Here is a 24,992-nt window from a genome sequence, read left to right on the forward strand (position 1 = left end):
AGCTCTCACCACCTGGAGTCTGGCTCTTGACCAGACCCAGCCCCGGCCCATACAGGGCACAGCAGCACCTGGAACTGGGCCAGGACAAGCCACTCCTGAGGGCTCCCCAGAGCCTTGCAGCAGCCTCAGCTTCCACCCACCCCTGCTCAAGCGAGTTCTCCAGTCTCTCAGCAACTCCGAGGCCTTGAAAGCCTCCAGAGAGAGCCAGTCAGAATTGGTCAACATCTTCACCCATATGATTTGGGGGTCTTTTCAAACAGATAACAGGCAGAGCAAACCAGTTACCAGGAGGGCTGAGCACCCAGCTCAGGGCTGTGCAGCCAAAGCCAGAGCCAGAATCACTCAGCAGTGCACTTGCAAAGTCAATGCACTAGCAACCAGCCAGAGATCCTGGAACCCAGACACCCCTGGAGTTACTATTACCCCAAGAATGGATTCTTCATGTTCCTGCTTCTCAAATCAACATCTCCCAAAACGATGCCCAAGGCAGTGCATTTGATTGGCTAAACCAAGGTCATGTGCCTCCAACCAAACTGCAAAGAAGCCTGGGAAAGTGAACATCCCCACATTCCAAATAGGGGGGAACCCCCAAACATGGGAAGAAACATCACATGCTGGGCAGCCAACAATGTCCACTAATACAAGTACTTTTTCAATACTGGAGTATTTCCTTCAGACGTTGTCTCCGAAGTCAGTATCCACTGACTCTGGACTCTTGGTATGTAACGCCAAGTTTCTTTCCCTAAAGAGTTAAACTCCTTCACAACCACATCCAGGAACAGTGCCTACTTTGCGCAACCACATACATTAAGTTGTTTTAAAAAACTAATAGACAAAATATGATTGATACTTTATTGCTTTTTTTTTGCTTCCTATGTTTGTTTGTTAGTTGTAGTCTGCAAAAGACTTTGATACTTGAGTTAGAACACATTTTATTATTTGTTTTGACGACTGACTTTTCATTATTTTCCTTTTTGTAGCCTGTGCTAAAATTAGCTGGCATTTGCGAAAAGGAGAGATGTATTAGGATTAGATTCAGCTGTAACAGGAAAACAACAGAGGCTTAAACTAGATAGACACTTCTTTCTCTTCCAAATAAGAGAGATCTAAGAGGCAGTCCAGAACTGGCCTTGGACCACTCCATGAAGTTATGAGGGACCCATATCCTCCCTGGTCACCCCTCCACCATCTCCTGATGGGGTCTCTTCCTCACCATCTAAGGTGGAAGCTGGAGTTCCAGCCATCATGCCCAACAAAAGGACAGAGGGCAAGGAAAAGAGGGAACAGCTGCCTACAGTTACACTTGTTTGCATCTTACTGGCCAAAATTCAGACATGTGGCCTCACCAAGGGAGGCTGGACAATTAATCTAGCTAAAGATCAGCACCTACTACTCAGGGCTAAGGTAAGAATGGATATTGAGAGGCAGGCAACTATCTCTTCCATAGACAAGTATAAAAATCATGCTGAAGACAATCCACTCATAAGAGCAATCATTGTTTGTGATGAAGATAGCTAATATTCAGTCAAGTTACCAGCTGTGGGCACTTGATAAGATTATGTAATCCTTACCACAGCCCTTTGAAAGAAATACTATTAATATCCTCAGTTTTCACAGCGGAAACAGGCACAGAGGGGCTAGGTAATTTGTCCAGGGTCACCCACACATAGATTTGAATGCAGGCAGCTTGGCTCCAGAACCCCCGAGGACACAATGCTACCACGAAGAGAGGCAACTCTTACCAGCAACTTCAGAACCAACCCAAGAAGGCCAGCGAGACTTATTTAAGGGGCTGATCGACTCAGGAGTAAGGAGAGGAGACCTGAGCGAGAGCTGCTTTCTTACTTTGTGCCTCTGAATGTTTCACTTTTCCATCGGTTCAACAAAGTTTCTGCTTAGTACATTTGCAATGAACTAACTAAGGCCTGTGTTTGCCACTCCTTGGGGGCACAGAGTAGGTGCTCAGAAGATACTTCTCTGAGTGAGAGCATGTGCTAGGCCTACTCTGTGCCGGGCTCTGTGATGGCTGCCGAGACTCCAGGAATGTGACACAGACCTGCTGTCAGCACTCATGGCCAAGCAGAGCCCAACAGGTGGGCCTCACAGAGAACAGAGCAGGCAAAGGCCGGGGGAAGGTCTGGTGCGGATAGATTGTACTTTATGAGTCACAAGCAATAAGGGATAAGGTTCTTAAGGTATGCTAGACTTAAAATTCCTCTCAAGCTCAAGGTGAGACATTTAGCCTCAGCTCTGAGGTGACAGGGAGCCAAAGAAGGCTTTCAGCAAGTGGTGAGAGAGCAGCCATCTGGAAAGACTCTTCTGGCAGCCCATGCGGAGAATGGGAGGCGGGGGAGACCAGAAGCAGGGAGATCCATGAAGATGCTGGATGAGCACCCTAGTCCGAGGGCCCCAAGGAGGGATGTGACCTGAGTGAGGAAAGGCACAGATGGGCTTCAGGGGTGGCTGGGAGGCGGACAGGTTAACACCTCGGCTCAATGGAGGCAAGAAGGGAAGAGGTGGGCTTTCAAGGCTGGGGAAATGGGACGCTGGTTGAGAGGGGTCGGGAGGGGAGAGTCTGAGGTTGGGTGGAGGCCAAAGTGAGGGGTTTGGAAGAAGGAAGGGGGGTGGGGTGAAGAAAAACAAAAGAGGCCCTATGCTTGCCAGACAGATCCCCAGGGGAGTCTGGGAAGTGAACGAAGGGGGCCTGAGGAAGCCAGAGCAAGGGGGGCTGGAAGGGGCTGGAGAGGGGCCCTGGCTGGAGCAGGGGCTGGGGCAGACGGCAGTTGGACGCCGGCAGGCTGTGCTCATGGCTCAGAAATGTCCCAGCGCTGCCAGCAGCCTGCCTGGCCCCTGCTGCCTCTTCACCCCCCTCAACCCCAGCCCAGCCCTGACACCAGGAGCTCTGAAGCTGTGCCCCCCACCCAGAATGGGCCTCCCCTCCCCAGAACCCAGGCATACTCACACCCTCCCCACCAACCCTCAGCCTTCCCCCAGTGGCTGATGGCACAGACCAAGGGAGGAGGGGGAGAAAATAAACACACATCTGCGGGGTGGGGTGGGGTGGGGGTCAGGAAGCAGGGCCTAGGCTGCCGGTGCCATGGGGCCCCCAAGTCCAGGGCGCGGATGGTGAAGGGGGTCCAGGGAGCGGTCTGAGCCAGCCAGTTAACGTCTACAGTACTTTGCCCCTGACAGGCCTAATGAGACACAGGTGGTGCCCTGGCCCCAGCAGATGCTGGTTCAGTGCCTGGGAGGGGGCGGGGGGGGGGGGGGGAGGTTCTGCAGCTCCAGGGGGCGGGGCTGAAGCGGCTGGCGGGGGCCCAGCACATAACTCTGGGCGGTTGCAGTCTGGGGCAGCAGACACTCCGCAGACACCCGGCCACTCTGAGCTGAACTGGCAGCATGAAGGTACCGGGCGGGGCACTCATGGCATTAGGGGATTGAGCCCACTCTGTGGAGAGGGCACTGACCACAGAGGGGGCTAGGAAGGCACAGGGGGTTCTTGAGATCCAGTAGAAATTCTTTAGCTGTGAGGGTGCTGAGCCTCCCAGAGAGTGGGGTTTCTTGGGAGAGGAAAGAAGGCAAGCAAGGGGTTTCTTGCAGTGGGTGGTGTGTGTGTCCCGGCGAGTGCAGGGAAAGTAGTGGGGGGGCTCTCGGGCTGGAAAGAGGGGCTGTGCTAAGGTAACCCTGTTTTCCTATCACCAGGCCCTCCTGACCCTGCCCCTGCTGCTGCTTCTTTTCTCTACTCCCCCCTGCGCCCCCCAGGTCTCCGGGATCCGGGGAGATGGTAAGCAGCCCACATTTGAAAATGCAGCCTGGACAATAGGCTGGGAAAACTGTCCTGAGCCCCCTTTTCTGGGAGTCAGGGCTGAGCCCCAGCTTGGCAGGACTCAGTCTCCTGCTCTATAAAATGGGGCAGGTGGATGAAATGACCTTCAAGCATCACCCCTGTAAAAGAAACCTTACAAGTTCCTGTGACAGAGACAAACTGTGGGGTGCTGAGGTGTGTGGTGTGCCTCAGACCCCTTCTCCTCACCCTCCCCACCCTCCCCCAGCTCTGGAGAAGTCGTGCCTTCAGCAGCCCTTGGACTGCGATGACATCTACACGCAGGGCTACCAGGCAGACGGCGTGTACCTCATCTACCCCTTGGGCCCCAGCGTGCCCGTGCCTGTCTTCTGTGACATGACCACCGAGGGGGGGAAGTGGACGGTGAGTGGGAGGAGGGGAACACAGGCCCAGTTCTAGTCCCAGCCGTGTGACCAAGCTTCCTCTGGGAAGCTCAGTTTCTTCATCTCTCAAATGGGGATAATGCCCACAGCATAGTTTGTGAGCTTCTGCCAACACTGAATTCTAGGCGCTTAAGGCACATTAGTGCATATAATGCTCACTAACCCTGGGAGGAAAGTACATTTCACAGACGAGGAACTGAAGCCAACAGGTGAAGTAACTCTCTCAAGGTCACAAACCAGCACAAGACACCCCCACCCCTTTACCCCCCTGCCCCCAGCATTTGACCTCAAGAACGCTTTCTTTACCTCTTCCCGCGCTCAGCGGCTGCTCAGGGGGTGCGTGTGAGCCAGTCTAGGCCTCCAGCTCAGTCCTGTAACAAACCACCTGAGCATCACAGGGTCCACACCTGGGTGAAGCCCCTGTCCACTGGACCCTTGATTGTCCAGGCTCGTCCTCTCTGCTCCAGGTTTTCCAGAAGAGATTCAATGGCTCAGTGAGTTTCTTCCGGGGCTGGAATGACTACAAGCTAGGCTTCGGCCGCGCCGACGGGGAGTACTGGCTGGGTAAGGCGGGGCCCAGGTGGGCTGGGGGCGGCCGAGCCAGGTCCTCGCTGACCAGAGGCCCCCCCCCCCCAGGGCTGCAGAACCTGCACCTCCTGACACTGAAGCAGAAGTACGAGCTGCGAGTGGACTTGGAGGACTTTGAGAACAACACGGCCTACGCCAAGTACATCGACTTCTCCATCTCGCCCAATGCCATCAGCGCTGAGGAGGACGGCTACACCCTCTATGTGGCAGGCTTCGAGGACGGCGGGGCAGGTAACAGCCTCCTGCCAGCCGAATGAAGGGCTGTGGGGGGGAAGGCAGAGCAGGCACGGCCCAGTCGGTCCCTGACCCTCTTCAGGCCCCTCCTTTCCCCTCCTGGCTCCCAACCAGCTTGGGCCTCAGCCGCGGCCACTCCACTCAAGGCCGCCCTGTGAGGAGCAGCTGTTTCTCTTCATTGCAGAAGCACAGCTACCCAACATCTGCGCAGGGAGGGCGCCTCATCCCCGCAGACTGACACGTGGTCTCTCTCACACACCACTCACTACTGCTGTGCCCTCCCGCCCGCCAGGCGAGGGGCTCAGCTCTCCGCCTCAGCGAACCCACTCCTCTCCTCTCCACCAGGTGACTCCCTGTCTTACCACAGCGGCCAGAAATTCTCCACCTTCGACCGGGACCAGGACCTCTTTGTGCAGAACTGCGCGGCCCTCTCCTCGGGAGCCTTCTGGTTCCGCAGCTGCCATTTCGCCAACCTCAATGGCTTCTACCTGGGTGGCTCCCACCTTTCCTATGCCAATGGCATCAACTGGGCCCAATGGAAGGGCTTCTACTACTCCCTCAAGCGCACTGAGATGAAAATCCGCCGGGCCTGAGGGGCTGGCCCCATCAGACCCTAACGCTGCCCTGGCTGCTCGGGGTCTCCATGAGTGTTCCCTTTGCTGTGCCTGTGTCCCCCACACCTCCACCCCCATGTCAGTTCTGCTGCTCTCTTAACACCTGCTTCTCACAGGGGGCCTATGGCTCTAGCCCCAGCGGACCCTGTCACACCCTCCTCTAAGCCAGGCCTCTGCTCCCCTCCACCTGAGGCTATGCTGCCAGCAGCTTCTCAGGCCTCCTCTGAAAGGCACAGCTGGCCTGGACCTGGCTGGACGCCACGTGACTTAGTTGCCTGCACCCCACCCCAGAGGCTGAGAGCCAGGAGCTGCTCTCCCAGCCTTCAGGCTTTGTGTTCCACCCTAGTCAGCTTCCTTACTCTGCACTGCTCCATCTGGGGCCTCCCCAGCATGCTACTCCGAGCTGGCATGGTCTGACCAACACCCAGCGCATGTGGCCACCACTGCCACACCCCAGCACCCCCGGGCTGTCCTCAGAATGTCTCTCACCCTTCACCTCCTTCCCACCAACTTATTCTCTGGTGGTGAGCACCATGGACTCCCGAGCCCCACCTCACTGTCATACTGTTTCCCCGACCTGCCTGCCCCGGCCCCCAAAGCTCAATGGCAAAACTGTATTCTACCACAGCTACTGCATGCCACCCGTAAACAGCCACAATCAAGGTAGGCATAGATACCTCCCACCCACCCCAGGGTTGAGGTCTGACCATGTGAGGGGGCAGAGGACACCTTCTGTGGGGCTGAGCAGGTGGGGAGTGGAGGTCTCAATAAACCTCAGGACCTGAATGAACTGGCTTTGGCTGTTGTGCACGAAAATGCGTTTGCTTGGCCCCAAATGTGGGGACCTGGCTCTGCCCTGCTCCCCTACTGACAGCACCTTGCCCTCCACTCCACAGACACCTGGAGTTAGGTGCTATAGGGAACATGATATTTCATAGACCTCATTTTGATGGCAAGAAGACCGACTAGTAATAAAACTGTGTAATAATAATACCAACAATAGTAAGTATAATACAAGGATCACTTGGGAGTAGGGGTTTTCCGATCCTGCCATGGCTCGGTGGTGGCTCAGGTGGCTACTTAAGGCTGAAGAGTGGGTCTGAGATGAACCTGCAGAATAATCCAAGCTGAGCTTCCCCTGCTGGGCCCAAGGCTCCAGTCCTTGAGAACGCTCGTGTGAGCCGTGGAGCTGGGCCTGCCCCTGGCAGAAGGCACAGGCTGTGGGCCTCAGGGCTCCTGGAGGTCAGGCAGGTCAGCCAGCAGCATTGGGGAATCCATCTGGATCTCACGCTGCAGGGACTCGATGTCCGCCGGGTTCATGCCGTGGCCCTCGAGCCAGTCAGCAAGAAAGGAGGCTGAGAGTGAGGCCGAGTCTGCCTGGCTGCAGGGGAAAGGGGAGCAGGGAGAGCTGTTAGCCTAGGCTGGCCCCTCGCCCAGCCCACTAAGCTCCTCCTGCACGAGGAACCACTACCCACAGCCCCATTCTACAAGTTCAGTCCAGCCATCTTACCTGTCCTGTGGCCCGTCAGCCACACCCATATCGAAAGACTGGTTTAGAAATTCCTCCAGGTCAAAGCCAACACCATAGCCAGCCCCACTGCCCTTTGGAGTGCCTGAGAACACGGGGGGCAAGGGGTCCTCCACCTGTAGGGGATAATGGCAGGTTACTACACAGGCACCACCAAGAGCACGCTGAGGTATGCCGGGCACACCCCCAGCCCCAGCTTCCCCGCTGAGCATGCTGCTGCTGGTGCCTCTCCTGGGTACCCGTGGCTCAGGGCCAGCCGCGACGGTCACAGAGCAGCTGGGGCCCATCTCCAGGCCAGGCACTTCCCAGGAGGCATCCTGTTTCTCTCCCAACCACCCGCTTTATCAGCATAATGCTCCTTCCACGCGCAACGGGGCAAGTTCAGAGATAAAGCTCTACCTGCGGCTGTTTTCATGGAACAAGGACACACCAAAGCCGCTCTCATCCCCATCCCCACCAAACGGCAAGGACTTCCCAAACCCACTATCCCTGGGCCCAGGTTCAGGTGTCCTCACAGCCTAGGCCTCTTCTCTCACCTGAGACTTGGACAGCCGCTGGGTCACCAGGTTGACATCAGGTGACTCTGAGGTGGAGGGCTGAGGGGCCCCCCTGAGATCTGAAGCGGGTGGGCCAGATGGGAAGTAAGGCAAAATCCCCTGGGTGCTGGGGTCAGGCAGCCCAGGGGGTGGCACAAGCGCCTGAGGGGCCAGGAGGCTGGAGGAGGTGGCAGTTTGGAGTGGGGCAGGGCCAGGGACTGGCCCAGGAGGGCCGGCAGGGCAGGGAGCAGGGCCAGGGGTGGGGCCTGCAGGCTGCAGCGGGGGGCCGGTGGGAGGGCTGGTGGGCCGGGCTGGAGGGGGTGTTGGGGCCGGGGCGTGGGCTGGGGCCGGGGCGGGGGCCGGGGGCCGGGCCATGCGAGTCCAGCGCTCCAACAGGCTGCGGTCGTTGTCACTGAGCACCAGCCCAGCCAGGGGATCGGTCGAGGGAACCCCCGAGGCCCCCGCCCCCCGCTCCTTGCGCTCCCGCTCCTGCCGCCGCTTCTCACGCTCCTTGGCTCGCTCCTGCCGCCGCCGCCGCTTCTCCTCCCGCTCCCGCTGGCGCTCCTGAGCGGTCACGGGCTTGCGAGGCTCAGGTGCTTCCAGGGGGGCGCTGGGGCCATCTGCAGGGAAGTTGAACAGGGGGAAGGTAAAGGTCTGTGGCCCTGTCCGAGCCCGCAGGCCCCCTTGTGCCAGCCCGTTCCCCAGTCAGTGACGGCCTCCGCAAGGCACCTCTGAGCCGGCTCCGCAAGGACTTGAGCAGGGCAGCTTTGAGGGCCGCCTTGGTGTTGTCTGAGATGGCACCCTCCCTCTTTGGAGGGGCGGGTTCACTGGCCGGTGCGGGTGGTGGCTGCAGAGTCAGATCAATGGTGTCAGGTACAGGGCCAGGGCACGGCGGTGGGGCTGGCGGAGGTGACTCCATGGCACAGTCCCCACTGGGAGCCCAGGGACTGGGCATTTCAATGTCAGGGCAGCTAGGCTCACTGGCCACAGGCTGCAGGGAAGGCTGGAAGCGTATCTGCTGGCGGATGCCCTCACGCCGCGCATGGAAGTCCTCGATCTCGGCCACAATGGCCTCCTTAATCCGCTCCCGGGTGAGGGCTTCCCGGTCAAAGGCAAAGTCAAAGGGCGGGGCACAGTCAGGCTCATCATCGGGGTCATGGTACTTAGCCAAGAAGGGGTGGCGAAGGGCGGCAGCCGCAGAGATGCGGGCACTGGGCTCAAAACGCAGCATTCGCCCCAGCAGTGAGAGGGCCTGGCGGTCAGCTCCAGGGTACACTGTCTCCCAGGGCACAGGCTGGCGGGGTGGCAGGCTCTGGATGTACGCCCGCACCCTTTCAGCCCCCACAGCTTGAATCACAGCTGGTGATGGGGTGCCCAACACCATCATGATCAACTGCAGCTGGTGTACATAGTTTTTGCCTGGGAAGAGCTGACGCCTCGCCAGCATCTCGCCAAAAATGCAGCCCACAGACCACAGATCAATAGCCTGCGTGTACTCATGCAGTGAGAGCATGAGCTCAGGGGCACGGTACCAGCGCGTGGCCACATATTCGGTCATGAAGTACTGGTGCTCAGCAGGCGAGGTGCACAGGCCACGTGCCATGCCAAAATCACCGATCTTGAGCTCACAGTTCTCATTCACCAGCAGGTTTGAGGGCTTGAGGTCGCGGTGGATGACCTGAGCTGAGTGCATGTACTTGAGGCCCCGCAGCAGCTGGTACAGGAAGTAGCGTACGTGCTCCAGCGTGAGTGGCTGCGAGGAATGGATGATTTGATGCAGGTCGCTCTCCATCAGGTCCAGGACCACATAGCTACAAGGGACAGGGAGAGAGGTATGGGCTGTCTTGTCTTGTCCAAACTCCAGCCCCAACCTGGCTCCAGATAGGGAGCAGCCTTACTCTCAGACTCTGGAAGGGCCAACAGCATAGTATGAAGAGTCTAGATTCTCTACAACTTTTCCATGAACTTAAGTGAAGTTACATCACTTTTCTCTCCAGATCTAGTTCCCCGTCAGAGAAAAAATGAGGGCAGACCAAATCAGGACTAGCAAATAGCTGTAGTTTGGGGGCTGTCTGCATTGTTTGGTAATGGCCACTTGAACGACTGCTGAACACTGTGGCGGTTTGCCCACTGTCTGTCGGTAAGCGTTCTGTGATTGATTAGTGATGACTGCTATGGGAATAGGCAGCTGTAGTTAGTGTGTGTGTGCTGCATTTACCATCCTCTGCACTGACATTCTATCAAATTGTAACATCTGTACTCTTCTTGAGAACCAGCTGTCCCTGGCAAAACCCTAAGGGAGCACTGGTCCTGGAATTATGGGAATTTCCCCCGTGTTCCTTACATTAGGTTCAGAGGTCCTTCCAGAACTTCAGCAATATGGTCCTAACCTTCAGAAAACTCCCAACTCTGCCTCCCTCTCCCATTCCCATTTCTTACACGGATTTGAACTCGCCATAGGGCACAGTGGGCCTCAGGATGTCCTTGATGGCGATGATGTTGTCATGCTTGAAGTGTTTGAGGATCTTCAGCTCCCTGAGGGTCCGCTTGGCATTGGTCACCACATCAAAAGCATTAGGGATCTTCTTAATGGCCACCTGCTGGCCTGAGGGGCAGAGAAAAGGCAGATACCGTGAGGTACCTTGCAGCAGCTGCAGAGTGGCACAAGGCCCCTTTCAACATCTCCCGTCTACGATGCAAATAATAGCCACCACAGACTGAATAACAACAGCTACTATATACTGAGTACCTACTATGTGCCAACCCCTGTGCTAAGCACTTTACATACACTTCACACCTGTCCAGAGACAGGTACTAATAGCTCCAAGTTAGAGATGAGGAAACCCTGTCACAAGAACTTATTGGGGGTTGCGCAGCTTGTTGGTCGAATCTAAACTGTGCTCATCCTACCTCCCTACATTGTCTCTCCATCTCAAACCTTACCCATCCCACCACCAATCCCTTGTACTAGTCTGTGGCTCCAGAACACACTTCTGTTAGAAACAAAGATAAGATCTCCATCTGGTCTCACTGGGACTGTCATTTTTCTAAGGAGGAAGTAGGCAGATGTGCTGGCAAAACCACCATGCCAGAGTTTCTGCGAACTGTGCACGACACAGTGCCTGGCACCCCGATGGCACATAACCAGCATTTGTTGACTTGAACCAGAATTTGCGTCCCAGCTTTCCTTCCTGGCTGTTTGAGCGGGGGCAGCTTTCTCACTCTTGGGAAACCAGTTTCCACATCTGTGAGCGGTGCACACAGGGAAGCTCACCAGTGAGACGGCGACGCGCAGAGGACACCACCCCGTAGGCCCCATTGCCTATGGTCTCGATGATCTCATACTCGTCCCCCACGTCGAAGGTCACGTCGAAGGAACGGGCTTTGAGCAGCGCTAGGTTCTTGGCCGCTACAGAGGCAGCGGTGTTGACGGGTTCCGCCTTCACCGGCCCCGGGGGCTCTCCAGAGCCGTCCTCGCCGTCTTCCTCCTTCAGGGGCTCGGCCATGGCGTCTGTGTGGAAACGCTGGTGAGCAGGGGCCCGACCCGCTCAGGCCTCAGTTTCCCCTTTGTGAGGCTGGAGCAGGACCACGTAATTCCAAGTTCCCTAAGCCGATGGGGACCAGGTAGGGGGCAAAAGACGGCGGCTGGCACGTAGTACATGGCCCACACCAGGGAATCGGAGCCCAAAGCTCAGGTCCCGGTGCAACGCAGGGTCGGAGGTGGGGGAGGTGCAGCGAGGCGGGTTCAGGAAGAAAGGGAGGGGGCGGGGCACTTCGCTTTCCTCGGTCTACACTCACCGACTCGCGCCTCACCCCGACGTCTCGTCGGGGCTTTCGAGGGTCTCCGGGGCCCCTGGCCTCCCGTCCCCAGTGGAGGGGGACGCTAGGAGTCACTCGCTCACGTGTTTAAGGCCGCCGCCTCCACCTCAGCATGGAGCTCAGCCCCGCCGGTCCCCCCTGCCCCGCCTCCCAAGACCACGCTCCTTTCAGCCTCCAGCCAATCGCTGGGCGGTCTCTGAGGTGGTTCTCGCCCCTTGTGCTCGCGTCGTCCAATCCGAGCCCAGCTGCAGAGGAAGCCACGCCTGTGTCCTGCGCGCGCCCGCGCGCGCCGCTGCCCAGTGCGCCCGCGGGAGCCGCCCAAAGTGAGCTCTGCGCTTCTCAGGGGTGCAGTCGGTGCCCCGCGCCGTCTTCCGACGCATGCGCGCTGGCTGCCCCGGGCGCCGCCTGCATGGAAGGCAACGCCCCCGCGCGTGCTCGCGCGCATCTCAACTGAGCGGCTGCGTCTCCTCCCGCAAATCGCCGCTGGTCCTGGCAGCTCCGAGGGGCTAACACACCTGGGACTTTCAGCTTGGCGGCCGGTTCGCGAAATCCCCCCACCTCAGGCCCCTCTTCCCTTTTCAGTCCCTGTCGCTGGAAGGTTGTGCCCGCCATTTTCCCGATCGGCCCCGGGAGCCCGGCTCCGGGAAGGCATCATCCCAGAAGAGGGTGATCCGTCACGTCCAACCACAGAGTTCCCGGTCCTCCCGGGTTCTAGAGCGTCGAGCCTGAAGGCGCCACTGACGCGATGGCTCGTCCTCTCTGCCCAGCTTCCGGCATCGCTGAGCCTCCGTTGGTTGTTTGTTGGTCTCCGGCGTGTTCCCTGTTTGGGCGGCTCTGTGCCAAGTCCGCGAGGGCCGTCTGTGCTGCAGCGGCGTTGGGCTGGCGGGCGGGGCCGTGCAGCCGCCACCCTGCGGGGCCCTCCGTCGGGCTGAGCCGGCCCTGGGCCTCGGGTGCCCTGCCCACTCCGGAGCCCGGTGGCTCGTTCGTTCATGTAGCAAATATGTATCGAGCGCCGGGTCTCTAAGGCTCAGTGCTGAGGAGGCAGAGGTGCACGTGGTCGTTGGTGGGAGCTGGGAGAAAAGGTTTTCAACCTCGTGGAATTCGAGGTAGGAGGTTTCGGAGTTGCGACTCCGCAGATGGCTGGCTGTGTTCTCACCAAGTGAGCAAAGAAGACAGCAGGGGAAACAGACTGAAGGTCTAGAGGTCGAGAAGCAGAGCAATGCAGGCTCTGGGGGTTGTTCCCTTGCCCTAAATAAGGACCGGTTGGTGGGACCCAATAAAGTCTTTGAGTGCCAGATTGTGGGTTTATGCCTTACGTCGCAAACTAGTAGCTGAAAAGTGGATCCAGACCAGGAATGAATTTTGGTAAGACTACACACTTCTTAAAATTTTTGTTCTGGAAAAAAAAAAAAAAAAATTTGTTCTGTGTATATTCCCCACTGTTGTGTTTTTGGCTTTTCTACTTTTTACTGAGGATGCATAAAGCTCCACTGATTTTCACAAACTTAGTACACCAGGGTATTGGATTCAGATGAAAAACATTACCAGCACTTCAGAAGAACCTTCTCTTTTCCAGTGGTGATAGTTCTTTCTATTAACTCTTTTCCATACTTTGTTTTTTCTGCACTGATACTAAGAGATTAGTCGGGATCCATACATTGTGATACTGCATTTTTAAAAACTCAGCATAAGGAAAAATACGTTTAAGAGTATTAGGTCAATATTAGGACAAATAGATATCTCGTATTTAGACACATACAAACCATATGTGCCTCCTGAGTTAAGGTTGAACTATGATATTTGTTCCTGATTTTCCTGAGAGCATAATAAAAAGCCAAATTATCTATTACATGATTTGCACTAAACATGAATAAAGAAACCGTATTCGTGGGAAGAGAACATTTTCTATCAGTGAGGTCTGATGGCCTTTAGGTGAAAGACAGTTTCCCCTAACTCTGAAATACGTGCGCTATAAGGCCTTCGGTGTCTCCTACTGTAAATAGAGGGCATACAAAAGCAGGACACATAAGCACATCTTTTTAGGGGACCAACTGGACAAGCTGTGTGGTGGTCCTGCCTGGCCCAGGAATAAAACACAGTATCAGAAGAAACTCAGAAACTGTATTCTTTAAATTCTCTATGAATATTTCAGCTAGGCCTGGTATACACATTACAGACTGCAACACTCTCGGGCAAAAGCTTGCTAATTCTCTTAATTTTCAATCCACCATGAGCTGCTTTGCTCTTCCCCCACCAGGTCTTTATTCTGTCCTGGAAAAGTCATCAGTTATCTAACTATATTATAGACAACAGACACTCTTCAGTCCTTGCCTTACTGTGCTCTGTTGCATATGACACAACTGACTGCTTCTTCAAGAAAAAATTATTTCACATGATTCAAAAGGTTTAAGTGAAAAATCTTGGTCCCACCCCCAGGTGGCCACTTTTGTAATGTCTTACCAGAAGTATCAATAACCAGAGAGGTCCCTCTTTTTTTTTTTTTTTCCTTTAGTAACGGCTATTTTGACATATAATTCATATTCTAAAACTTTGTTTTTCTCCCCTTCTTCCGCCTGCGCCCCCCTCCGGTTCAAGCCGTTGTTTCTCAGTCTAGTTGTGTAGGACACAGCTCCCTGGCCCTTGCTGGTATTATGAGCCTTGTGTGCCCCCGGCTGAGGCAGTCGGTCACCGGTTGTTGGTGGCTGCTCACAGCAGCTCACGGTAGCTCTTGCTGGCTGCCGGCCACACGCTGGCCACCCGCTGTTCATGGCAGCACACAGTAGCCCGAGACTGCACAGCAGCCGGTGGCAGCACTCAGCAGCCCCTGGCAGCTCACAGCAGCTCACACCAACCTTCAGCTACTCTCGCCAACCTCCGGCTGCTCACGGCAGCCCAGCTCCAGGGAGAGCTGTTGTTCACAATCTTAGCTGTAGAAAGAGCAGCTCACTGGCCTATAGGGGAATCGAACTGGCGACTTCGGCTTTAGAAGGAGTACGACACTCCAATCACCTGAGCCTCCAGGCTGGCCCCTAAAACTTTTATAGTGTGTAATTCAGTGTTTTTCTGTTATGTTGACAGAGCTGTGCAACCATCACCACTACCTAATTTTAGGACCTTTTCATCACCCCGAAAAAGACATCCGTTTGTAATCACTCCTCATTTCCCCTCGCCCAGCCCCCAGAAACCACTGACGTACTTCTGTCTGTGGATTTACCTATTCTGGACATTCCGTAGAAATGGAATCTTACAATATGTGACCTTTTGTGTCAGTTCTTTCACTTAGCGTGTTTTCAATGTTTATCCTCGTACCATGTAGCAGAACTTCATTTCTTTTTAATACCAAATGGATTTGGATACACATTTTGTTTATCCACTCATCAGTTGATGGACATTTGGGTGTTCCACCTTTTGGCTGCTACAAGTAATGATGCTGTGAACATTTATGCACAAGTTTTTGTGTGGACATGCTTTTGTTTCTCTTGGTGTACCTAAGAGTGGGATCGCTGGGTCACATGGTAAACTTTATATTTAACTTTTTGAGGAACCGCCAAACTTCCCAGTGGTTGCACCATTTTACAATCTGACTAGCAATATTTGAGGGTTCAATTTTTCCACATCCTCACCAACAATTGTTATTCTTCCCCCTTTTTAAAAAAATTATAGCCATCCTAGTGGGTGTGAAGTGGTATGTCATTGTGGTTCTGATTTGCATTTTCCTAATGATTAGTGATGTTGAGCATCTTTTCATGTGCTTATTGGCCATTTGTCTTTTGGGGGAATGTCTATTTAAATCCTTCGTTCATTTTTAATTGCATTATTTGTCTTTTTGTTGAGTTGTAAGAGTTCTTCATATATTCTGGATGTAAGTGTCATCAAATACATGGTTTACAAATATTTATTCCCATTCTATGGGTTGTCTTTTCACTTCCTTGATGGTATCATTTGCAGCACAAAGTTTTTTAAAATTTAGAACTATTTAATTGCAATGAATTCCACTTTATTTTATTTTTTGTCACTTGTGCCTTCGATGTCATATCTAAGAAACCACTACATTCTTTTTTACAGCTATCCCTTTATGAATGTAATTTTATAGTATCCCTTTATGAATGTAATCTAACCAGCACCGTGCAGGTGGATATTTAGGTTAGCTCAGAATTTTTGCTGTTGCAAACAATGCTGCAATAAATGATCTTGAACACATCATTTTGCAAACTGCAAATATATTTGCAGGATAAATATCCAGAAGTGGAAGTGCCAAGTTGAAGAATATTGAACTTGTAATTTTAATAGTTAATGTCAAATTTCTGTCCTTAGAGATTGTACCAGTTTAGACCCCCACCAGCAGCATGGGGGAATGATTCACACAAGCCTTTTTTAAAAGCTTGGAATCATTTGTCTATGTTAAAAATGGGAAGATAGCTTGTAAAAGTCCTGATTTCTGGTTTCTTTCAGAAAATTGGAAAAATCTGTCAACATCAGCCTTCCATTCCCACGCAGCAGAAACGGGCTGTAACAGAGCAGTAGCCCTGCCCTGGGAGGGCGTGGGCTCCGCAGTTCCCCGCACTCCCTTACCCTCCCTCAGGGCTCCCAGCACGTCCCAGTGTCAGATGCCATTTGTCATTGTACTTACACCACTGTTTTCTAAATATTATTAAAAGCAAGGAAACAAAAGAGGCTGAGAGGACATGTGTCTCAGAAAGAGAGGGTGCAGCACAAGCACATCTCTGTGGGAATGAAGACTCTCCCGTGTGTTACACACAAGTATTTGGCTCTCTAGGCTCCTGTCTCCTGCCTGACCACTGTGGCTCCTGGGACCCTCTGAAGATTTTTCAGTAGGAAAACACCCTTCAGAATTGACTTCCTGAAAAATAATTGTGGCAAACAGTGTGGAGGGTGTACTTGAGGGAGAGAGACTGGAGGCAAGCAGGTGATTGTGACCGTCCGAGTGACAGCCCTGCAAGGGGCCTGGACTAGGCTGTGGCAGCAGGACTACGGAGCATGGAAGTGTGGGTGGTGTCACAATTTCTGGGTCGACAATGGAGATGTCACCAAGATGGGGGCCCCAAAAGAGAACCAGGTTGGGCAATGGGCGATGAGCTCAGGGGTCGGTGCTTTGAGGCTGTTTCGTCACCCTGGAGGCCTCCATGAGCTTATTAACCCTCATCATTTCAGGAGCAGCAGGGAGCTCTCACTGTCAGACTCCTTCCAACAACCTTGTGGAGGCCCCCTTGTCAATAATTCCAGCAAAGGTGGCCTCTCATTGGACAGGCTCAGCCAAGGGGAGGGAGTACGCTGATTGGCCAGACCTGAGTCACCTATCCACTTCTGGAAATGGGGGGGACTCCGAGCCCAGCCAAACTCTGCAGATGGAATGGCTGAGGGCCATTTTCCCAATGGAAACCTGGGCTTTACGGACAGTGGGATGGATACAGGGCCAATGGAAATAGCAGATGTGTATACTGGCTTTGGCAGCACATACACTAACATTGGAACGATACAGAGATTAGCACGGCCCCTGCTCCAGATGACACACAAATTCATGAAGCGTTCCATTTTTTTAAAATAGGAAATGCTCCAAATGGAAGAGATTAAAAGCAAATATCTATCGGTATTGTCAAGCAATGAGATCATTTTTTAAATGGAAGCTCAAATAATTTAAAACTTTGTTGTATATCCATTACCCATTAACGTATAGAAATGATTTTTTATTGCCAGAGTTTCAGAAAAGTTGTAATGCATTTTTAACGTTCTCAGTGAATATGTGTAAGAACAGTGCAATTGCCCTTTCAAGTACCATATCTACTTTTTAATTTCATGATGAAAAAAGAAAGAGAAGAAATGGCATCGGCACCCCTCTGCTACCAGCGGAGCTGTAGTTAAAGTCTGAGGACCACAATGTGGGTCTCCATCCGGGGAAGCTGCTATGGTGATGTTACCGCGTCCCCTCCATCCCAAAGCTCCTTTGTTTGAAGAAGACACAAGTTGGAGTCGGAAACCCCTGGGTTTGAATCCTGCTCTGCCACATTGCGGCCAAGGCATGCTTTCCTGTCTGTGCTGTGTGCTGGGGTCACGCATGAACGTGCAGTCCCAGCCCACTCACAAAGGACACCAACTCTTACCCAGGCAGCTACTGGCCCCTGTGGTAGGTGCCAAGGTGGGAGGTGCGCAGGCACTGAGCAGCCAGGGAGGTCAAGGACGGACATCTAAATCAGGACCTAAAGGAGAAGCACGTGCCAGCCAGGGGAAGAAGCCAGGAGAGTGGAGGAGGGAAGGGGCTGCAGAGGTAGGCAGAGGCCTGATGGTGCATGACCGTGCGACGGGACAACCCTGATCTCAATACCCTCATCTGCAAATTGGGGGTATCCCTGGTTCGGTTGTTTTATGGATTCAAGAAATGATAGGAAAGCACCTAGCACAAGCCTGGCCCTTTGGAGGTGCTGGACCAGCCGTCACATCCACTCATGTGGACTCCCCCCCCACACCTGGAGGTGTTTGAGTAGCATCTTGGGCGTTTAAACACTTCCACCTTCACCTTCTAGAGAGTCATTGTCATGGTTTGCAGCTGAGAATACCGGCTCATCCAGGAAAGGGAGACAGTGAGAGACCCAAGGCCTCTGGGTGTGGGGATGGGCTGCCTCTGCCTCCAGCACTCGCTGTAGTCAGTGCCCATTTTTAACACAAAGACACACATCTCTGTCATTGGCAGCCATGAGTAATCTGGTTCAGTCACCCAGTGAGTGGCTGGGGCACCCAGTGGAGGCGGGGGGAAGCCCGTGTGGCCAGACCGCAGCTCACACCCACGTCTGCAGAGGCCGACAGAAGCTGCTCCCGGGACCTCGGTCTTTCGAGGACAGGCACTTGTCAGTGTACGGGGCCCCTTTCCTTCTCTGCTTTCCTCGGCGGGCCTTCCCGCTCCTGCTCCTGGTGCCACCTGTCAGACAGGTGGGCCCTTCCCAAGAAGGGGGCCAGTTTCACGGATGAATCTGCAAAGGGCACTGCCTGTTCTCTACAGGGGCACGTTAGACGCCAGAGGAACAGGTTGGCCAGGGGAGTTTGGGAAGGGGAACTCCCTCCACGCACCCATAGAACTCGCCGGAGGCAAGGACTGGGTTGTGCTTCCCTCAGCTAGTGATCTTCGGCAAGCCTCAGCCCCCTCTGAGCCTTGGTCTCTTCTGTGAAATGAGGGTAGTGATGTGTTACCCGTCATGCAGGAAAGAGTCTCCTCAAGACTGGAAATAGGGAGTCGGTGAACATTATGACTGGTTCCAGGCCTGATTTGAACATGGATCCTGCTATTAACCACACGGATGGCAGGGGCTGGGGGAGCCCGTGGCTGTGGGGGCGGGGAGGGCAGGCCCCGGCAACCTATTCTCCCTGCCCTCCACCTGGATCGATCAGTTAAGACTGCATCAGCCTGCAAGTAACAAACCCGCCAACCATGGTTTAAACACATGAAGGCTTATTTCTATTTCATCATAAGAAATCCAACGACCGTCGACTTTGGTTTAGCTGCTCAATAATGTTTGTCAGGGACGAAGGCTCTATCTTTCTGCTTTCTGCCATTATCCTAATGACGTTTGACCTCTCTTAACTCATGGCTGCAAGACGGCTACAGCACTCCAGCCATCACATTCATGCTCCAGATAGGATAAAGAAGGGAGAGAAAACATGATGCTACATCTGCCCCCTATCATTACAAGAGCAAACCTTCCTGGCAGCCCCCAGCAGACATGTACTTACCCCTCCTTAGAAGCATGTCATGTGGCCGCCGTCAGCTGCAAGAGAGGCCCAGAATATGCTTATATAGGCACATTGCACCCAAATCAGAATGTTAGGAAGAAGTGGAGAACAGATATTAAGTAGGTAGCTCACGGGTAAAAGGCAAAGCCAGATCTACTGGTCAAGAGGGCATGTGGGAGGTGCCCTAGTGCCCAAGACCAACACAGGTCTCCTATAGGGGACCCTGAAGACTGGCAGCCCGTGGGGGGGGGGGGGGGGCTAGATTCCCTAGCTCAGAGTCCATCTCCCCAGGGCAACCCCAGAGCCTGGTGTCTCCCAGGTGACAACAGCCTGGCCAGGATTGGCTGTGAAGCAGGTACTGGCTGGCAGCTTCAGCCTGCCCCGCCATTCTCTACCCAGCCCTGCCCAGCCCAGCAGGCCACACAGTCCTCTCGTGACAACCTGTCCACTGTGCAGTCACCCCACAATGTCACGTACACACAGTCCACGTAGGTTCATAGACACAAGGACACGCTATGTCCACAGCACACAGGGATACACAAAATGCTGGCACCGCTATGCACACACAGCCACATGCACAGGGTTGCAGGCACACACGGACTACACTCTTACATACTCCACACGAACGTGCACAGAGGGTTGCATGGGCGTGCACACGGGCACACCAGAACAACACACACCGGTACACGTACACACAGATACACACTGCCTGTTCTCAGCTGTTGGGACATACACTCTGCAACACACACCACCTCTCCTCCCTCCCTCCGTTGCTTCTACTTGTTCTGTTTTGCCTCAGCACACAGAGTGGCCGTGACAACCTCATCCCCACAGCACTGAGGAAAAGAAGGAGGAGCGATTTCTGCCTGAAGGTGCCTAACACGCAGGAGACCATGCATGGGCCATGCTGAGCTTGAGAGACCAAGGCCTGCTGAGGGGGCGGGGCTTAGGAACTCCCAGGCTCAGGGAGTCAGGAGGGGGCTCCGGGCACTGCTGCCTGTGACCCAGCAGCCAAGCCATGTGGTTTGATGGCAGGGCAGACCTGCCCACAGGAAGCAGGACGTGGCAGAGCCAGGCCTCCCTGCACTCAGACTGGTGGTGGCTCAGTCCGGCCAGCAGCATTTGTGTGCCAGTGTCCCCACAGGAAAGCAACTACCGCAAAGCCAGGCTGTGGGTTGAGTGTGGTTTTGGTGGAGGGGACAGCAGGAAGCCTGCTGGGAAGTGTCTGTCACTGGCTGCCAGAGGCCTGGGTGGGTGGGCTGACCTCATGGCCAGAAGGCTCCAGCTTGGGGCCACTTGTGGTTTTTCGGGAAGCCTCTCAATGTTGCTTCCACAATCCAGCACATCAGGCCCACCGCAAACCCGGGCGGGGTAGGTCGGTCATGTTCTGTGACAGTGCCTGGACGTCCACCATTGGTGCTGCAGCCTTTTGTGGTCCCACCAGCTGAGCAAATACACTGAGGTTGATATTGCCCTTCCCTGAATATTGCTGAGGCCTGCTCGTACTGCCTGGGGTGAGAGGGTGGAGACTCACTCTGCTCTCTATCCTCAGAAGGATCCCAGGTCCGCAAGGGAGACTGACACAGCATGAACGGCATCTGGGGTGCCAGCCACATGGCCCCAGCCTCTCCTGATCCCCCTCCTCCTGGTCTTCTGCCCTTCCCTGGAATGTCAGTACCTCGAGGCATGGCCAGGGGCCCTCTCCTCACTCTGCTCCTCCTCCGCTAGTCTGCACTGACCACTTTCAACCCTGCTCCAGCCTGGCCCTTTCCTGAGATCCAGATCCAACACCGAGTGCACCTCAGACATCTCCCACCTGGCGCTCCGACTCCTGTGACAAATCCCACGGTCACAGCTTCCCCCACCTCAGGCGCCATCTCAGTAAATGGCACCTCCATCCCAGCCAGGCACCTGGGACTCACGCTTGCCTGATATACCACTGCAACCTCCTCCTCCAAAGTAGACCCCAAGTCCAAATCTTTAGTTCATCCAACAATACTGATGAACTATGTACCAGGTACTGTTCCAGGTGCTGGGCATTCGGCAGTGAAATAAACACACAAATATCCACCCTGGAGGAACTGAGATTTTGGTTGGGAAAGAGCAACAAGAGAAATCACTCAATTACACAGTGTCTTAGAAGCCGACAGGCACTGTGCAGGAAGCTAAAGCAGGGAGTGGAGGTGGGAAGTGCTGATGGGGTTGGGGGGGCAGTGATTATCATCTTAAATAGAATGATCAGGAAAGGACAACAGAGCTGGTGGCATTGGAGCAAGGACTTGACAGAGGAGGAGAGGAGGTGAGCTCTGTAGAGAGATTTGAGAGTAAGAGCATTTTGGGCGAGAGAATAGCAAGTGCAAAGGCCCTGAGGCCGGGAGTGTGCCTGGTGTGTTTGAGAAACAGTGATGAGGCTGTGGCTGGAGTACAGTGAGTCTAGAAAACAGGGTAGGACAAGCACTAGTTTTACTGCCAGCTGCCTAGTCCCAGCCCCCATCATTTCTCACCAGGACCGTCACAATTGCCTCCTACATCCTCCTGACTTCTTCTCTTGCTCCTATAACCCGTTCTCTGCACAGTGATCTTTCGAAAAACACAAATCAGATCGTCTGCCTGCAATAACAGCCCCATCTCAGGGAATAAAGGCCGTCACCCAGGCCTGCAAGGCATCAGCATGAAGAATGAAGGGGAGATAAAGGAGGTCTCAGTCAGTGAAGGGACCAGCTTCTCTGGCGCTCAGTCCTGGGTGTGACCACAAGTCCAGCTAATCTGGTTTCCTGTGAAATCATCCTTTTCACCCATCTGTGATCTGCCCCCTGCCTGGTTTCCTCTCCCAGAGGAAATGGCTGAGGGGCGTGTGCAGGTCCAGGCTCAGCTGAGGTGTGGGCTGGGTGGTGGGGGTGGGGTTGGTATGGATCCTGCTCTGAACACCCCAGGGAAAGGGAGTGGCCATGGGGGAGGCTCCCTCCCAAGCACTGGGGGTGGGGGGAGGCAGAATCAAGCAGCAAGCCTTCCAGAAACACTCATGGACCTCACCTTCTCTCACCTGGCACCTATAGGTAGGATTGCCAGATAATATACAGGACACCTAGTTAAATTTGAATTTCAGATAAACAAATAATTTTTTCATTATTATGTCCCAAATATTGCCTGCATCCAATATTTCCATTTGCTAAATCTGGCAACCCTACCTGGATAACCACATCTGCTTCCTCACTGGCCTCCCAGCTTTCCCCTGGCCCCACACGACGGCCCGAGACCCTGGGAAGACCCTGTTGCTTCACATCTCTCCTCAACTCAAAACCCTCCAGCCACTCTGAGGCCATAGCTGACGTGGGCCTGGTGAGTTTTCTAGCCCCGTCTCATCCTCCCAATCTCCTTCCCCCATGGTCTGTCTGCTGGTAAAGTGGCTCTCTCGGGAAAAACAAACAAACTGTATTTATATTCATATGTATATTTATGGTATTTATATTTATATTTATTTTATATTTATGAGGTTTGACAATTAAGTTTGCGAACTCATCCTAGAAAAAGTGCTACCATGCCTCATTGCTGAATATCACCACAGTCACCTTCTAAGTACTCCCCTTGGGAAGCTATGCACTGATGCCAGTGCCTAGTCCACCCTTCAAAGCAATTTTGGGACTCTTTTTGTGGAATGGCCATCAGAGCTGTCATCATATTACCCTTGATGTCCTGAATGTCATCAAAATGTCTTCCTTTCAATATTTCCTTTATCTTCCGGTAAAAAAAGAAGTCATTGGGGGCCAGATCAGGTGAGTAGGGAGGGTGTTCCAATACAGTTATTTGTTCACTGGCTAAAAACTCCCTCACAGACAGTGCCATGTGAGCTGGTGCATTGTCGTGATGCAAGAGCCATGAATTGTTGGTGAAAAGTTCAGGTCGTCTAACTTTCTCACGCAGCCTTTTCAGCACTTCCAAATAGTCAACTTGGTTACCTGTTTGTTCAGTTGGTACAAATTCATCACGAATAATCCCTCTGATATCAAAAACGGCTAGCAACAAGTTCGCGAACTTAATTGTCAGACCTCATATACACACAGAGGGTACTAAAAAAATGTGTACGCATTTTAAGAAAGGAAAAAACTATTAAAATTGTAATACTCAATATATACAGATAACAAAAGATGAAAAGTCACATTTGACTTTGCAATTATAAGAGGTGCTCAAAGTGGTTACCATCAATGGTGTAGATTCCTGACCATTGCACTGTTCACCTGAAGCTGAAGCTGAATAACACGGTATGTCAACTATAATTATATATATATATATATATATACATGGCCACGGGACGTGGAGTGCAGTATAGGGAATAGTCAGTGGAACTGTAACAGCTGCATACGATGTCAGACGGGTAGTAGATTGGGGGAGGGGGTTATCACTTTATGAGGGATGTAAATGTCTAACTACATTGTCTAACTAATTACATTGTTTGGTACACCTAAAACTAATTTTTTTAAAAAATAGTGGTGTGGGGGCGGAGCCCCAGAGAGTAGTTTCCAGGCTCTCGGCCTCACATAGAAAGGTGCTGGCTCAGGTAGTAAATGGCCAACTGTGATTGCATGGCCATCAGCTGTGGCTAGTTGGCCGTCAGCTGTAACCAGTGAGCCATTGGCCACAATATAACTGCTGTGGCTACGGAGAGGAGGAAGGAAGAGAAGAAAAAAAGAAGGATGGGGCTAGCAAGAAGATGGCGGCTGGGCTGGCAAGCGTGGATGGCGGTTTGCGGACAGTGTGTATCCAGCCTCCAGTGAGAGTATAGTGCCGCCAGAGAGAATATAGTGGTATGACTCCCCTACCTATGGCTCCGTGGGTGTTCCTTTTTGGCCTCACCATATCCTGCGTTCTTGTATGGGGAGCGGGAGCAGAGACCCCGCAGGCCTCCCCGCACGACAAATGGCGCAGCGAGCAGGGTCTCCCGCATGACACATGGCGTAGTCGGCAGGATATGGTGCCAGCCAAAGCTCTCCAAAGGACGGTGGAGCAGTTTGTGCGTGTGAACACTCAGTCTGAGGAAGACCAGGAGGAGCAGCTGCCGGAGAGCTGGACCCCCGTGGAGGGGTGGGAGGACGTGGACGGTTCTCCCACCAGCACAGGAAAAGCCATGCAGCTGCTGCAGAGATGGAGCCTCGTGGAGAGGTGGAAAGATGTGGACGGTTCCCCAACCAGCACAGGCCGGAGAAAGCGAAGGTCGTTGCAGCCCTGTGGGCCGGGGAAGTTCCTGCTCAGGCAGCCCGGATGCAGGACTTATAGTCCCAGGAGGTAACGCTTGCTGAGTCCTCCGTGGGAGATGAGGGTGAGGTCAAGGTCATCCCTCACCCCCAGGACAGCCCTGGTGAATGACTATGGACTATGGGGAATTGCCTTCCATCCCTAATTTAATGGACTGCTTGACTGTTTGTTTGGGAACTGTTGTTAGTGGAACTGGGGGATATTTGCTTTTGTCTCTTGACTGGCCGCCATTGAGAATATGTAAGCACCTTGATTGTGAGTCGCTGTTGTTCCAGCAGGGTACCCTGAGAGGCACAGAGAGAGTGGCAGTGCGCTGAGAGGTCTGGCTGAGCCCTGAAGATACCCTGGCTGTGCCCAGGAAGTCGGGCTGTTCCCAGAGAGAGTAGTAGAGCCCTGAAGGTACCCTGGCTGTGCCCAGGAAGTCGGGCTGTTCCCAGAGAGAGTAGTAGAGCCCTG

The 24,992-nt window shown here is 53.7% G+C and overlaps 2 protein-coding genes, 1 long non-coding RNA gene and 1 other non-coding gene across 5 annotated transcripts; 3 read left to right on the forward strand and 1 right to left on the reverse strand.

Annotated features, from left to right (window-relative positions):
- Positions 1-3,300: 3,300 nt before the first annotated feature.
- MFAP4 (microfibril associated protein 4) lies at positions 3,301-6,449 on the forward strand. The gene is made up of 6 exons (XM_019753777.3): positions 3,301-3,405; positions 3,703-3,784; positions 4,053-4,207; positions 4,695-4,791; positions 4,864-5,046; positions 5,395-6,449. Exons 1-6 carry the CDS (start codon positions 3,400-3,402, stop codon positions 5,640-5,642), a joined length of 771 nt encoding a protein of 256 aa, XP_019609336.2. The 5' UTR covers positions 3,301-3,399; the 3' UTR covers positions 5,643-6,449.
- Positions 6,450-6,629: 180 nt separating this feature from the next.
- Positions 6,630-12,299, reverse strand: MAPK7 (mitogen-activated protein kinase 7). 2 transcript variants are annotated; one of them, XM_074319539.2, is made up of 7 exons: positions 11,526-11,665; positions 11,002-11,238; positions 10,167-10,332; positions 8,457-9,538; positions 7,728-8,347; positions 7,174-7,307; positions 6,630-7,044 (listed from the first exon to the last, which is right to left on the reverse strand). In XM_074319539.2, exons 2-7 carry the CDS (start codon positions 11,231-11,233, stop codon positions 6,891-6,893), a joined length of 2,388 nt encoding a protein of 795 aa, XP_074175640.2. In that variant the 5' UTR covers positions 11,234-11,238; positions 11,526-11,665; the 3' UTR covers positions 6,630-6,890. The 2 variants fall into 2 exon arrangements, with proteins under 2 accessions (XP_074175640.2, XP_088657983.1); XM_088801857.1 differs by lacking the exon at positions 11,526-11,665 and adding an exon at positions 12,105-12,299 and having other exon boundaries at positions 6,741-7,044; positions 11,002-11,251.
- Positions 12,300-12,774: 475 nt separating this feature from the next.
- On the forward strand, positions 12,775-16,220 carry LOC141568818 (uncharacterized). Its single transcript, XR_012492033.2, has 2 exons — positions 12,775-12,911; positions 15,999-16,220. It is a non-coding gene; the product is annotated as an uncharacterized LOC141568818 (long non-coding RNA).
- A 782-nt stretch (positions 16,221-17,002) lies between these two features.
- Positions 17,003-17,105, forward strand: LOC141569127 (U6 spliceosomal RNA). The gene has a single exon (XR_016018097.1). It is a non-coding gene; the product is annotated as a U6 spliceosomal RNA (small nuclear RNA).
- Positions 17,106-24,992: the final 7,887 nt, after the last annotated feature.

The sequence above is a fragment of the Rhinolophus sinicus genome, chromosome 12, assembly GCF_057876585.1.
Source record: "Rhinolophus sinicus isolate RSI-liver-muscle chromosome 12, RSI-T2T, whole genome shotgun sequence".
NCBI classification, from domain to species: Eukaryota; Metazoa; Chordata; class Mammalia; order Chiroptera; family Rhinolophidae; genus Rhinolophus; species Rhinolophus sinicus.